This window comes from Lathyrus oleraceus, chromosome 4, assembly GCF_024323335.1.
Source record: "Lathyrus oleraceus cultivar Zhongwan6 chromosome 4, CAAS_Psat_ZW6_1.0, whole genome shotgun sequence".
NCBI classification, from domain to species: domain Eukaryota; kingdom Viridiplantae; phylum Streptophyta; class Magnoliopsida; order Fabales; family Fabaceae; genus Lathyrus; species Lathyrus oleraceus.
The window spans coordinates 259,527,757-259,541,692 of record NC_066582.1 but is presented as its reverse complement, the minus strand read 5'-3'; the positions used below and the strand labels follow the sequence as shown (position 1 = coordinate 259,541,692).

Below are 13,936 nucleotides of genomic sequence, written 5' to 3'. Positions count from 1 at the left end.
TTTATTAAATTAAAACATAAAGTATTTGCACAATACGCAGCGGATAGAAATCAAATCAATCATGCAAAACATGTAACACATTACATATAAAATTATTCAACAAGGTAAAACATCCCGTCCCGATGTTACATCTATCAGAGCATGACCCACTAAGGAGACTACACTAGACTCCAAGCACTAGCTTCTACTCAATCATTGCTCGTTACCTGAAAAATAGTTGTAAGGGTGAGTTCCTCAATCGATATAATAAGCATTATAAAAAATCATGTAATGCTAAGTAATTTAACACATATCATCACCCTAATCAGATCACACATACTCAGCAACGGCAATATCAACTCATGATCATCGTACTCAAACTCAACACAATCACCAAAACAACATGTATAATATTGGAATACATCCATTCATATTATACGCCATACATACATATATTATGCAATGAGACTCCATGCATGCGGTACCGACTATTCGTGAACATATAGTTCAACCTCACCGACCAAATCCAGGTACGGCTACCAAGCTCACTAGTCCCACTCATTTGAGACCTAGTGACTCACTCACTAATTCCTCACCATGGGAATTAGCTACCACCCCAAGGGCTATGCTATGCACGCTAATCACCTAGCATGCAAACATCAACAACAATCTACAATGATTTACTCACTAATTCCTCACCATGGGAATTAGCTACCACCATAAAGGCCACAATATGCATGCTAATTCACCTAGCAATGCAACATCATCAACAACAATCCACCATGGACATATGCTCACATATCATCAACATATTTATCACATAATTATATCATGTCATGCCAAATAATTCAATCACAGTATTAGCACACTCTACTAATACCTATCCTACTCAAAACAACGGGAAAAATCCCTACTATATCACACACCGATATAGGCCAATCACCAATTATGTTCACAACATTAAAATATCAATTTTTCTAATTTCCAACAGTGTTAACCGGTTAACGCCCTGGGTTAACCGGTTAACGCACACAGAACACGCTTTCTGGCAAAACTCAACAGTGTTAACCGGTTAACGCCATGGGTTAACCGGTTAACGCAGACAGAACAGCAATAATTTCACAACTCACAACAGTGTTAACCGGTTAACGCCCTGGGTTAACCGGTTAACGCAAGCAAAACAGCAATACTTCCCAATTCCTAACTGTGTTAACCGGTTAACACCCTGGGTTAACCGGTTAACGCAAGACAGAAAGCTGTTCCTGCGCTAACACGAAGCAGAATGCAGAATTCTCCGCATTTTCCGCCGTTGGAGGACTTCCGGACCTCCGATTCCGATTCCGTAAAAAGCTATACGTTCGGGAATTCACAACTCACACAATTACAGATTCAATTTCAGTTTTAACACAGTTTATTCATCACAATTTTTCAGCACTCATCATCCCAATTAGGGTCAATTCAACGGCTTATCACTACCCATTACATGTTAATCCATAATACCCATTTAACGACGATAAACCCCCCTTACCTGAGTTAATCCGGCGAATCTTTAAGCTTCAAGCTTTCTCTTCTCCAACCTTCTTCCTCTTGCTCTGCCTCTTTGCCCTTTTCCTCTTTTTTCCAACCTTTTCTGCTTTCACGTGAAAACTCTTTTTACCAAAATGGAACTCTTTTTCCTTATTTCCAACTTATATATATTTTCCAATAATTATTATTCCAATAATAATAATAATAATAATCCAATAATTCCAATTATTTAATTAAATTAATAAACATAATATTAACTTAAATTAAATAATTATCTTATTTTTTTATCGGGGTGTTACAACTCTCCCCCACTAAAAGAGTTTTCGTCCTCGAAAACATACCTCAAGCGAATAACTCCGGATAAGACTCCTTCATCTAACTCTCAAGTTCCCAAGTCACATTGCCACCTGCTGGTCCTCCCCAAGCTACCTTCACCAAGGCAATCTCTTTACCCCGCAACTGCTTCAACTCTCGATCCTCGATCCTCATAGGTGATGTTTCAACAGTCAGGTTATCTCTCACCTGTACATCATCTACTTGGACCACATGCGACGGATCATGAATGTACCTCCTCAACTGAGATACATGAAAAACCTCATGCAAATTCGCAAGTGACGGCGGCAAAGCGATACGATAGGCTACCTCCCCTATCCTCTCCAAAATCTGATAAGGACCAATAAATCGAGGTGTCAACTTCTTCGACTTCAAAGCTCGACCAACCCCAGTTATCGGAGTAACACGAAGAAACACATGATCCCCCTCTTGAAACTCAAGTGCCTTCCTCCTCTTGTCGTGATAACTCTTCTGACGACTCTGAGCAATCCTCATCTTCTCCTGAATCATCTTAATCTTTTCCGTAGTCTGTTGAACAATCTCCGGTCCAACCACAGCACTCTCACCGGACTCATACCAACATAAAGGCGCCCGACATCTCCTACCATACAAAGCTTCAAACGGTGCCATACCAATGCTCGAATGAAAACTATTGTTGTAGGTAAACTCAATCAAAGGTAAGTAACAATCCCAAGCACCTCCCTTTTCCAAAACACAAGCCCTCAAAAGATCCTCTAGTGACTGAATCGTCCTCTCAGTCTGACCATCAGTCTGCGGATGATATGCAGAACTCAATCTCAGCTTAGTTCCCAAAGCCCTCTGCAAACCTTCCCAGAACTTCGATGTAAATCTAGGATCTCTGTCCGAAACAATACTCGACGGAATACCATGCAAACTTACAATCTTCTCAATATACAACTCGGCTAATCTTTCTAACGGGTAATCCATTCTAATCGGAATGAAATGAGCCGATTTTGTCAATCTGTCAACAATCACCCAAATAGCTTCAAAAAATTTTAATTGTCCTCGGTAAACCAGAAACAAAATCCATACTGATACTATCCCACTTCCACTCTGGAATAGCCAACGGTTGCATTAGCCCAGACGGCTTCTGATGCTCAATCTTTGACTTCTGACAAGTCAAACAAGAATAAACAAAACTCGCAATTTCTCTTTTCATTCCCGGCCACCAAAATAACTTTTTCAAATCATGATACATCTTCGTAGCCCCAGGATGAATACTCAGGCCACTACGATGTCCTTCCTCAAGAATACTCTTCTTAAGTTCGGTAACATCCGGAATACACACCCGATTACCAAATTTCAAAACACCATTCTCATCAACTCTGAATTCACCACCTTGACCTTGATTCACTAGAGTCAACTTATCAACCAAAAGCACATCGGATTTCTGACCCTCTCTAATCTCATCCAGAATACTACTCGTCAACTTCAACATTCCCAATTTAACACTATTGTGAGTACTCTCACACACCAAACTCAAGTCTCTAAATTGTTCAATTAAATCCAATTCTTTTAACCATTAACATAGACATATGCAAAGATTTCCGACTCAATGCATCAGCCACTACGTTTGCTTTACCCGGATGGTAATTCAAACCAAAGTCATAATCCTTCAGAAACTCTAACCATCTCCTCTGTCTCATATTCAGCTCTTTCTGATCAAACAAATACTTTAAACTTTTATGGTCACTGAAAACCTCAAATCTTGACCCCGTACAAGTAATGCCTCCATAACTTCAGAACAAATACCACAGCTGCCAACTCTAAATCGTGTGTCGGATAGTTCCTCTCATGAACCCTCAGCTGTCTCGAAGCATAAGCTATAACCTGCTTATTCTGCATTAACACACCACCCAAACCCAACAATGAAGCATCACAGTAAACCTCAAATGATTCCGACGAACTCGGTAATATCAGAATAGGAGCAGTAGTCAACCTTCTCTTTAACTCTTGGAAACCTCCTTCACATTTTGAGTCCCAAACAAACGCTTGCCCCTTTCTAGTCAACATCGTCAACGGTAACGCCAACTTAGAAAACCCCTCGATGAACTTCCTATAATAACCAGACAAACCAAGAAAATTCCTTATCTCAGAAACTGACTTCGGAGCTTCCCACTTAGATACCGCTTCTATCTTAGAAGGATCAACAGCAACACCACCTCTTGAAATCACATGACCAAGAAAACTAACCTCTTCTAACCAAAATTCACACTTAGACAGTTTAGCAATTAACTTCTTTTCTCGTAGAACTCCTAAAACCACTCTCAAATGCTCAGCATGCTCTTCTTCAGATTTCGAATACACCAAAATATCGTCAATAAACACCACAACAAACTGATCTTGGTACGGATGGAAAATCCTATTCATATACTCCATAAACACTCCAGGCGCATTAGTCACACCAAAAAGGCATTACAGAATACTCATAATGTCCATACCTCGTTCTGAAAGCAGTCTTCTGAATCTATTTTGCTGAACACACTCGCACCAACCAACTGATCCATCAAATCATCAATCCTCGGCAAAGGATACCGATTCTTGATCGTCACTTTATTCAGTTGCCTGTAGTCCACACACAACCTCATAGTACCTTCTTTCTTCTTAACCAATAACACTGGTGCACCCCACGGTGACACACTCGGACGAATAAATTTCTTATCCAACAGATCTTCCAACTGACTCTTCAATTCAGTTAACTCAACAGCAGACATACGGTACGGAGCCATCGACATCGGCCTAGTACCAGGTACCAAATCAATCGAGAACTCAACTTCACGCTCTGGCGGTAATTCATTCACTTCTTCAGGAAACACATCAGGAAAATCACACACCACGGCTAAATCGCAAATCACCAGTTTATCTTTAGCCTCCATAGTCGCTAACAACATAAACAACTCTGCCCCATCTGCTACTGCTTCATTCACCTGCCTTGCAGATAGAAACAAACTCTTCCCTTCCTCAATCTCAGGAAAGATCACAGTCTTATCAAAACAATTGATATAGACTCGGTTAAACACCAACCAGTTCATACCCAGAATAACGTCAATCTGCACTAGTGGAAGACACACTAGGTCCATCCCAAAGTCTCTACCAAAAATACTCAAAGGACAATTTAAACAAACTGAAGTAGTAGTCACTGAACCCTTCGCAGGAGTATCAATCACCATACTTCCATGCATCTCAGATATCTCTAACTTAAGTTTCACAGCACAATCCAAAGATATAAAAGAATGAGTCGCACCTGTGTCAATAATAGCTACAAGAGGAAAGCCATTAATATAACACGTACCTCGGATCAAACGATCATCTGCAGAAGTCTCAGAACCCGATAAAGCAAAGACCTTGCCGCCTGACTGGTTCTCTCTCTTCGGCTTAGGACACTGTGGGCTAATATGACCCACCTCTCCACAGTTGAAACAAGTCACTGTCTTCAACCGGCACTCTGCAGCCAAGTGCCCACCTTTTCCACACTTAAAACACTTCTTCTCATTACTGGTACACTCATGGATACGATGTCCAGCCTGACCACATCTGAAACACTTAGCAGGGGCACTGGAGTCTCCCCCACTAGGTCTCCTCATCCCATTCTGTCTCTGGAAACCTTTGCCAACTGCATACGGCTTCCCACGATCATTCTGATTCTTGCCTTTCCTATCAACCCTCTGCTGATAGCTTTCTGCTCTGGCCTTGGTATCCTGTTCAAAAATCCTGCAACAGTCAACCAAATCAGAAAACACTCTAATCCGCTGATACCCAATAGCCTGCTTGATCTCGGGACGCAACCCGTTCTCAAACTTCACACATTTTGAAAATTCCCCAGTAGCCTCATCATAGGGAGTGTAATACTTCGACAGCTCTGTGAACTTAGCAGCATACTCAGTAACAGACCGATTGCCCTGCTTCAATTCCAAGAACTCTATCTCTTTCTTTCCTCTGACATCCTCTGGAAAGTACTTCCTCAGGAATCTCTCTCTGAACACGGCCCAAGTGATCTCAGCATTCCCAGCAGATTCCAACTCAGTGCGGGTAGCAACCCACCAATCATCTGCTTCTTCTGACAGCATATGCGTACCGAACCTGACCTTCTGGTTATCGGCACACTCAGTCACTCGGAAGATCCTCTCGATCTCCTTCAACCACTTCTGAGCGCCATCTGGATCGTATGCTCCCTTGAACATTGGAGGATTGTTCTTCTGGAACTCACTCAGTTGACGAGCAGCTCCCATTCCCACAACATTCGGATTCCCTCCAAGTACTCCAGCTAGCATACCCAGAGCCTCAGCAATCGCAGCATCATCTCTACCTCTTCCAGCCATCTCTATTCTGAAAACCCAACAAGCTAAAAAAATAAGTACGGATAGGGTTACACAACACCTATCCCGTACAGGGAAAACAGAATAATTACGACTCGACTCGACCGACTATGCTCTGATACCACTAATGTAACACCCTTCTAAAATACCCCAAAATATTTAATTATATAGCAATATATCAATCAGAGTAATTATGCAATCAAGGGTGTCACACAATCACTTCACACCATTCATCAAATAACCGTCATGCTCTTTTATTAAATTAAAACATAAAGTATTTGCACAATACGCAGCGGATAGAAATCAAATCAATCATGCAAAACATGTAACACATTACATATAAAATTATTCAACAAGGTAAAACATCCCGTCCCGATGTTACATCTATCAGAGCATGACCCACTAAGGAGACTACACTAGACTCCAAGCACTAGCTTCTACTCAATCATTGCTCGTTACCTGAAAAATAGTTGTAAGGGTGAGTTCCTCAATCGATATAATAAGCATTATAAAACATCATGTAATGCTAAGTAATTTAACACATATCATCACCCTAATCAGATCACACATACTCAGCAACGGCAATATCAACTCATGATCATCGTACTCAAACTCAACACAATCACCAAAACAACATGTATAATATTGGAATACATCCATTCATATTATACGCCATACATACATATATTATGCAATGAGACTCCATGCATGCGGTACCGACTATTCGTGAACATATAGTTCAACCTCACCGACCAAATCCAGGTACGGCTACCAAGCTCACTAGTCCCACTCATTTGAGACCTAGTGACTCACTCACTAATTCCTCACCATGGGAATTAGCTACCACCCCAAGGGCTATGCTATGCACGCTAATCACCTAGCATGCAAACATCAACAACAATCTACAATGATTTACTCACTAATTCCTCACCATGGGAATTAGCTACCACCATAAAGGCCACAATATGCATGCTAATTCACCTAGCAATGCAACATCATCAACAACAATCCACCATGGACATATGCTCACATATCATCAACATATTTATCACATAATTATATCATGTCATGCCAAATAATTCAATCACAGTATTAGCACACTCTACTAATACCTATCCTACTCAAAACAACGGGAAATAATCCCTACTATATCACACACCGATATAGGCCAATCACCAATTATGTTCACAACATTAAAATATCAATTTTTCTAATTTCCAACAGTGTTAACCGGTTAACGCCCTGGGTTAACCGGTTAACGCACACAGAACACGCTTTCTGGCAAAACTCAACAGTGTTAACCGGTTAACGCCATGGGTTAACCGGTTAACGCAGACAGAACAGCAATAATTTCATAACTCACAACAGTGTTAACCGGTTAACGCCCTGGGTTAACCGGTTAACGCAAGCAAAACAGCAATACTTCCCAATTCCTAACTGTGTTAACCGGTTAACACCCTGGGTTAACCGGTTAACGCAAGACAGAAAGCTGTTCCTGCGCTAACACGAAGCAGAATGCAGAATTCTCCGCATTTTCCGCCGTTGGAGGACTTCCGGACCTCCGATTCCGATTCCGTAAAAAACTATACGTTCGGGAATTCACAACTCACACAATTACAGATTCAATTTCAGTTTTAACACAGTTTATTCATCACAATTTTTCAGCACTCATCATCCCAATTAGGGTCAATTCAACGGCTTATCACTACCCATTACATGTTAATCCATAATACTCATTAAACGACGATAAACCCCCCTTACCTGAGTTAATCCGGCGAATCTTTAAGCTTCAAGCTTTCTCTTCTCCAACCTTCTTCCTCTTGCTCTGCCTCTTTGCCCTTTTCCTCTTTTTTCCAACCTTCTCTGCTTTCACGTGAAAACTCTTTTTACCAAAATGGAACTCTTTTTCCTTATTTCCAACTTATATATATTTTCCAATAATTATTATTCCAATAATAATAATAATAATAATCCAATAATTCCAATTATTTAATTAAATTAATAAACATAATATTAACTTAAATTAAATAATTATCTTATTTTTTTATCGGGGTGTTACAGTTTCCATTCCAACTTCCTTTTCCTTTTCCTTTTCTTTCTTTTGTTGATTGAGCCTGCAAAGCCACATCACTTTTCGACTTTCTTGCAACTCTTTCATCCATTCTTTATTCATGAGATTCAAGCGTCCCTTGAAGCTCTTCCTTTGTCAATTTTGACAAATCGTTCGACTCTTCTATGGCTACTACCACGTGGTCGAACTTTGGAGCCAACGACCTCAAGATCTTTCCAACAACAGATCTTGATGTCAACACTTCTACGCATACCTTGATTTGATTCTCCAGTTTCGTAACCTTGGTGAAGAAATCAGTTATGCTTTCATTGTCTTCCATCTGAAGCAATTCATACGTCATTTTGTGAGTTTGTAACCTCACCTCTTTCACCTTCTCCGCGCCCCCAAACGATTTCTCCAGAATTTCCCATGCTTCTTTCGCTGACTCTGCATCACTAACCTTTTCAAAGTTATTTGCATCAACACATTTATGGATTATAAAGAGAGCTTTATAATCTTTCTTCTTCAATTCTTTATGTGCAACCTTTTCTTTATCTGTTGCAGCTTCTTGATGAACAAGATTGTTATCACCCACACAATGACAATAAAAGAAAAGAACAATGGAGAAATAAGGAAAGTAAAGAACGATGAAGGAGAAGAGCAATAAAATTCTGCAGAGCTTCTCTGTCCACAAACTGTGGAAAACTTCTTATTCACTTTCCAACTGCAAAATACTGTGAATTACAATGTTATGAATACTCTATTCACTTCATTACAAAAATAAGGGTTACTCCGTCTATTTATAGGTTTAGGTTAACTTGGACCTCAAGTCAAAGTCCAAAACTATAAAAACCCAAAATAGCTAACACTATTAAAATATGCCTAAGTCGAAATCCTGCGTGAAACAGCCTGCTTCGACACTTCGACACACTAACACAACTCAACACACTAGGTGGTTCGACACTAGGTATGTTGGAAATCCCCCAAAATCTATCAAGAATTTCAATCAATCTTGATGAACAAGATTGTTATCACCCACACAATGACAATAAAAGAAAAGAACAACGGAGAAAGAAGGAAAGTAAAGAACGATGAAGGAGAAGAGCAATAAAATTCTGTAGAGTTTCTCTGCTCACAAACTGTTGAAAACTTCTTATTCACTTTGCAACTGCAAAATACTGTTGAATTATAATGTTATGAATACTCTATTCACTTCATTGCAAAAATAAGGGTTACTCCATCTATTTATAGATTTAGGTTAACTTGGACCTCAAGTCAAAGTCCAAAACTATAAAAAGCTGAAAATAACTAACACTACTAAAATATACCTAAGTCGAAATTCTATGTGAAACAACCTGCTTCGACACTTCGACACACTAACACAACTCAACACACTAGGTGATTCGACACTTCATTGTTTCTGTCGAACAACCTACTTCGACACAAGAAATTACAATTCAACAATTTTCACATCCCACATTCTAGAATTGTCTATGAGATTTGAGCATTATGTGCTACTCTCTCTTGTATTTATAATACTAAAATTATTTTTTAAATTTATTAAATAATTAACATATTTAATCTATTATACTATATTAATAATTCAATAAATTTTAAAAAATAATTTTCTTTTTATAAATAGAAGTAGAGAAACAATTATAATGATGAATTGAATTAAAATGAATTGATACACTAATTTCCCGCCAATTCTCATAAATAAATAGTTATGATAGATTTGCTTTATAATGTTTTATACCATTATACGCTAATTTCCCACCTATTTTTCTAATAATACCCCTTTTTCTTTAATTTTTAAATTAAGATGAATTAATATGCATTGTTTTATGATGTGAATCTATCATAACTATTTATTTATGTTATTTTATAAATAGTTAAAATAAGAGTTAAACATTTTTAAATATCTATTGTTTAACAAGTTAAATGAAATATTTTTATATTATTAACTAAATTATTTTAAAGAGATTATTTTATTGGTAGTGTAAAAAATTTTAGACGGTAAACATTCATTTGTGTCTCTCTAAGTTAAAATAAAAAGCCACACTTCAATGCTATTGATAGATATATTAAATAAATATTATAGTTAGTCTTAATTACAGTTTTGGTTTCGATTTTACTATTTTAAATTTAAATATTTTTGATCTCTATTTTATAATTTAAATAGTTTTGGTCCCTTTATAAAATTTAAATAATTTTGATTTTCCTCTTGTATTTTTGTATTTAAAATTAATGATATTTATATTTTTTAAGAGATTAATTACTATACACCGTCAGTGTAAAAAGTTTTATACTGTCAATTCATCACCATCATCCGTTTGTATTATTTTATAGATTTTTAAAATAAAAGTCAAACTTCTTTCAATATCCAATATCTATGATTAATTGACGGTATAAAATCCTTTTATAGTATTTTAATTAAACTCATTTTTTAAATGATAAATTATTGGTAAAAAATGATAAATATATTGTCCAACTATATAAATATATCATAGAACAAATTGCTTATAAGTACAAGATCGTTGTTACATAAGACCGTAGCCTTGAATTTTTTACTATAGTTCTATTATTACATATTATTACATTTGACGTGTTTATGTGGTCAATCGTATAAATGAAAAGGGAATCTATCCGGATACATTTACTTACACTTCTTTCTATCTTCTTCTAATAACTGGATTCCATTTATTTAACATGTTTGTTAATGCTTTTGTACTTCGGCTATGCTATGATGGTGTATGCTTTACTTTGACACAGATTTCAAAATGAGATAAAATATTATTAAAAAATGATGAGTATATATTTATGATAAAAAATTACTGTGTAAGTGTATCATTTGGTGTGATAGTATCATTTCTCTTTGTCCTTTTTGATAGGAACAAGGATCCATTATGGATCACTGGGAATAGGATTGAAATTTTAAACAGTTGGAGACATGCATAAACAGTTGGTTAATACTTCAAATCTACTATATATTTACTAGCGTGTTGAAAATGATTTAGATGTCTCATGTATTTTAAGGATCACTTTAAAAATTGGAGTTGATGTTGTTCTAATTGTTTTAGTGTGTTAGGTATTTAAGTAGTATTTTCATTTTATGTTGTTGTTATTATGCTTTTTTTTTTCTCTCTCTGAAGAGATATTGTCTTTTAACTAGATGTTTTAATTAACATATCCTTTTACTATTAATGTAGCAACAAAATGACCTGTGATTAATAATGAACTTTATTAATATATGAAAATTCTAAGAAGTATATATATATATATATATATATATATATATATATATATATATATATATATATATATATATATATATATATATATATATATATATATATATATATATATATATATATAACTGCTTCCGCTTCCAAAATCAGGACAATTTTTTTGTATATGATTGGTAAGACATCGCAATGCATATTTTCTTTTAAGTTTATAAGCAATATCTATTTATGTTGTAATTCGAATATTGTTTGAGAGACTTTTCTTATTCCTATACATATTTTCACTATATTTTTTTTTATTGTAGACACAAAATAAGTTAACAATCTTGTAAATGTCTTGATAGATGTACGAAAGAGTTTTGACAATTACTAAAACATGATGTAATGACATACGAGCCAAGCAAAAATAAAGTTTGAAATTTTCCACACTCGCAACATCTAGATCGACCTTGTATTGTCTATTTGGTTGAGCCTTATTGTGATCCATAGTTTCTTGGACAATGAAACAATAGTTTTGGCATTCATTTTGTTATCCAGTGTGTTTAATATGTGAGTTTCGTCTTTCATCACATTCATGCATGTTATTTTTGGGAAAAGTTGGCCAAATTGTAATAGTGTACTCCGCTGAGAACTTTTATTTGAAAACATTACCTCAAGCTATAATAGGTCACCCTCACTAAGACTATGATGAGAAGATGGTAAGTTCCATTAAAAGATACTTATTGACTCAACAATTTTTTTTTATAAAGTTTCCTCATCTCCTGACAGAAGGAAGTAAATCTTTTGTAACTTTTGTATTTATATGTTAGAGTACATCCTTGGTCTTTATATAGACTCAGAAACTTCAGTTATTCTAGGAAACATAATTATTAGTAAATACTATTAATTGACCACTATCTCTTGACCTTCCAACTACAACATACTTTTAATCTCTCCACTAACTTATTAATAGAAACCCACTAACTATAACATTAAAGTTTATTCAACAAAGCTCCTTTGTAAACTTAAATGTTTCTTCTATTCATCATGCCTATCAACTTCTTGCCTCTGTCGAAGATTTCTTTTGATAGTGGTTTTGTGAAAATGTCTGCTGCTTGATCCTTACTTGCTACATGCTTCAATTCGACATTTCCTTCCTTCACGTGTTCTCGAATGAAGTGGAAGCGAACGTCAATGTGTTTGCTCCTTTCATGGTTTACTGGATTCTTTGCTAACTCAATTGCTGACCTGTTGTCAACTTGTATTGTTGTTGCACCTTTCTGTTTTAGCTCCATTTTACTCATCAATCTTCTGAGCCATATTGCATGACAAACGCACCAGGATGCTGCTACATATTCTGCTTCACATGTCGAAAGTGTTACTATTGGCTGCTTTTTAGAAAGCCAAGTGAATGCAGTATTTCCCATGAAGAACACATATCCAGAAGTGCTTCTTCGATCGTCTATGTCTCCGCACCAATCACTGTCAGAGTAACCAACCAACATGTATTTGTCTGAATTTGAGTAGAACATCCCAAGTGACACTGTTCCTTGGATGTACCTCAGAATTCGCTTCAATGCTTTCCAATGTGTGTAAACTAGCTCCTTCATGAATCGACTTACAATGCCTACACTTAATGAGATATCTGGTCTTGTACATGTGAGATAGCGAAGACTTCCTACCAAACTTCGATATTTGCCTGCTTCGACACGTTCTCCTCCATCAAATTTCGACAACTTTGTTCCTGGTTCCATTGGCGTCGAAGCCGGATTACAGCTTTCCATCTTATATCTTTTCAAGATTTCTTTTGCATATTTTTCTTGTGAGATGAAGATTCCTGTTTCTTCTTGTCGAACCTCCAGACCAAGAAAAAATCTCATCAGGCTTAAGTCTGTCATCTCGAATTCACGTGTCATTGTGCTTTTGAATTCTTCTATCATCTGACCATTACTGCCCAGAAAAATAAGATCATCGACATAGAGAGCAACAAGTAATACATTCCTTCCATTTTTCTTCACATAGAGGGCATGTTCGTACGGACATTGCTCGAACCGTTCTCCTTGAAATATGTGTCGATACGTGTGTTCCATGCTCGCGGTGCTTGCTTCAGCCCATATAGCGCTTTCTTCAATTTCAGTACCTTCTTCTCTTCTCCAGCTTTCATGTACCCGAGTGGTTGTTCAACATAGACTTCTTCTTCGAGTACACCATTCAGAAAAATTGTTTTGACATCCATTTGAAATATTGGCCATTTGAATTGAGCAGCTTGAGATATGAGTAATCGAATTGTCTCCATTCTTGCAACAGGTGCAAATACTTTGTCATAATCAACTCCTGCTTTCTGTTTGTATCCCTTCGCAACAAGTCTCGCTTTGTATCGTTCTATTTCTCCTTGAGCGTTCATCTTTTTCTTGAATACCCACTTTACACCAATGGGTTGACTACCTTTTGGCAATTCAACTAGCTCCCAAGTGTTGTTGTGGTTA

The 13,936-nt window shown here is 36.8% G+C and overlaps 1 protein-coding gene across 1 annotated transcript; it reads right to left on the bottom strand.

Moving 5' to 3' along the window:
* Positions 1-12,475: 12,475 nt before the first annotated feature.
* On the bottom strand, positions 12,476-13,540 carry LOC127136967 (uncharacterized mitochondrial protein AtMg00810-like). The gene has a single exon (XM_051063470.1). The coding sequence runs from the start codon at positions 13,538-13,540 to the stop codon at positions 12,476-12,478; it is 1,065 nt and encodes a 354-aa protein (XP_050919427.1).
* Positions 13,541-13,936: the final 396 nt, after the last annotated feature.

Excerpts from the sequence above, each read along its gene's own strand:
- LOC127136967 (XM_051063470.1), bottom strand. The coding sequence starts at position 13,540 with ATGGAACACACGTATCGACACATATTTCAAGGAGAACGGTTCGAGCAA.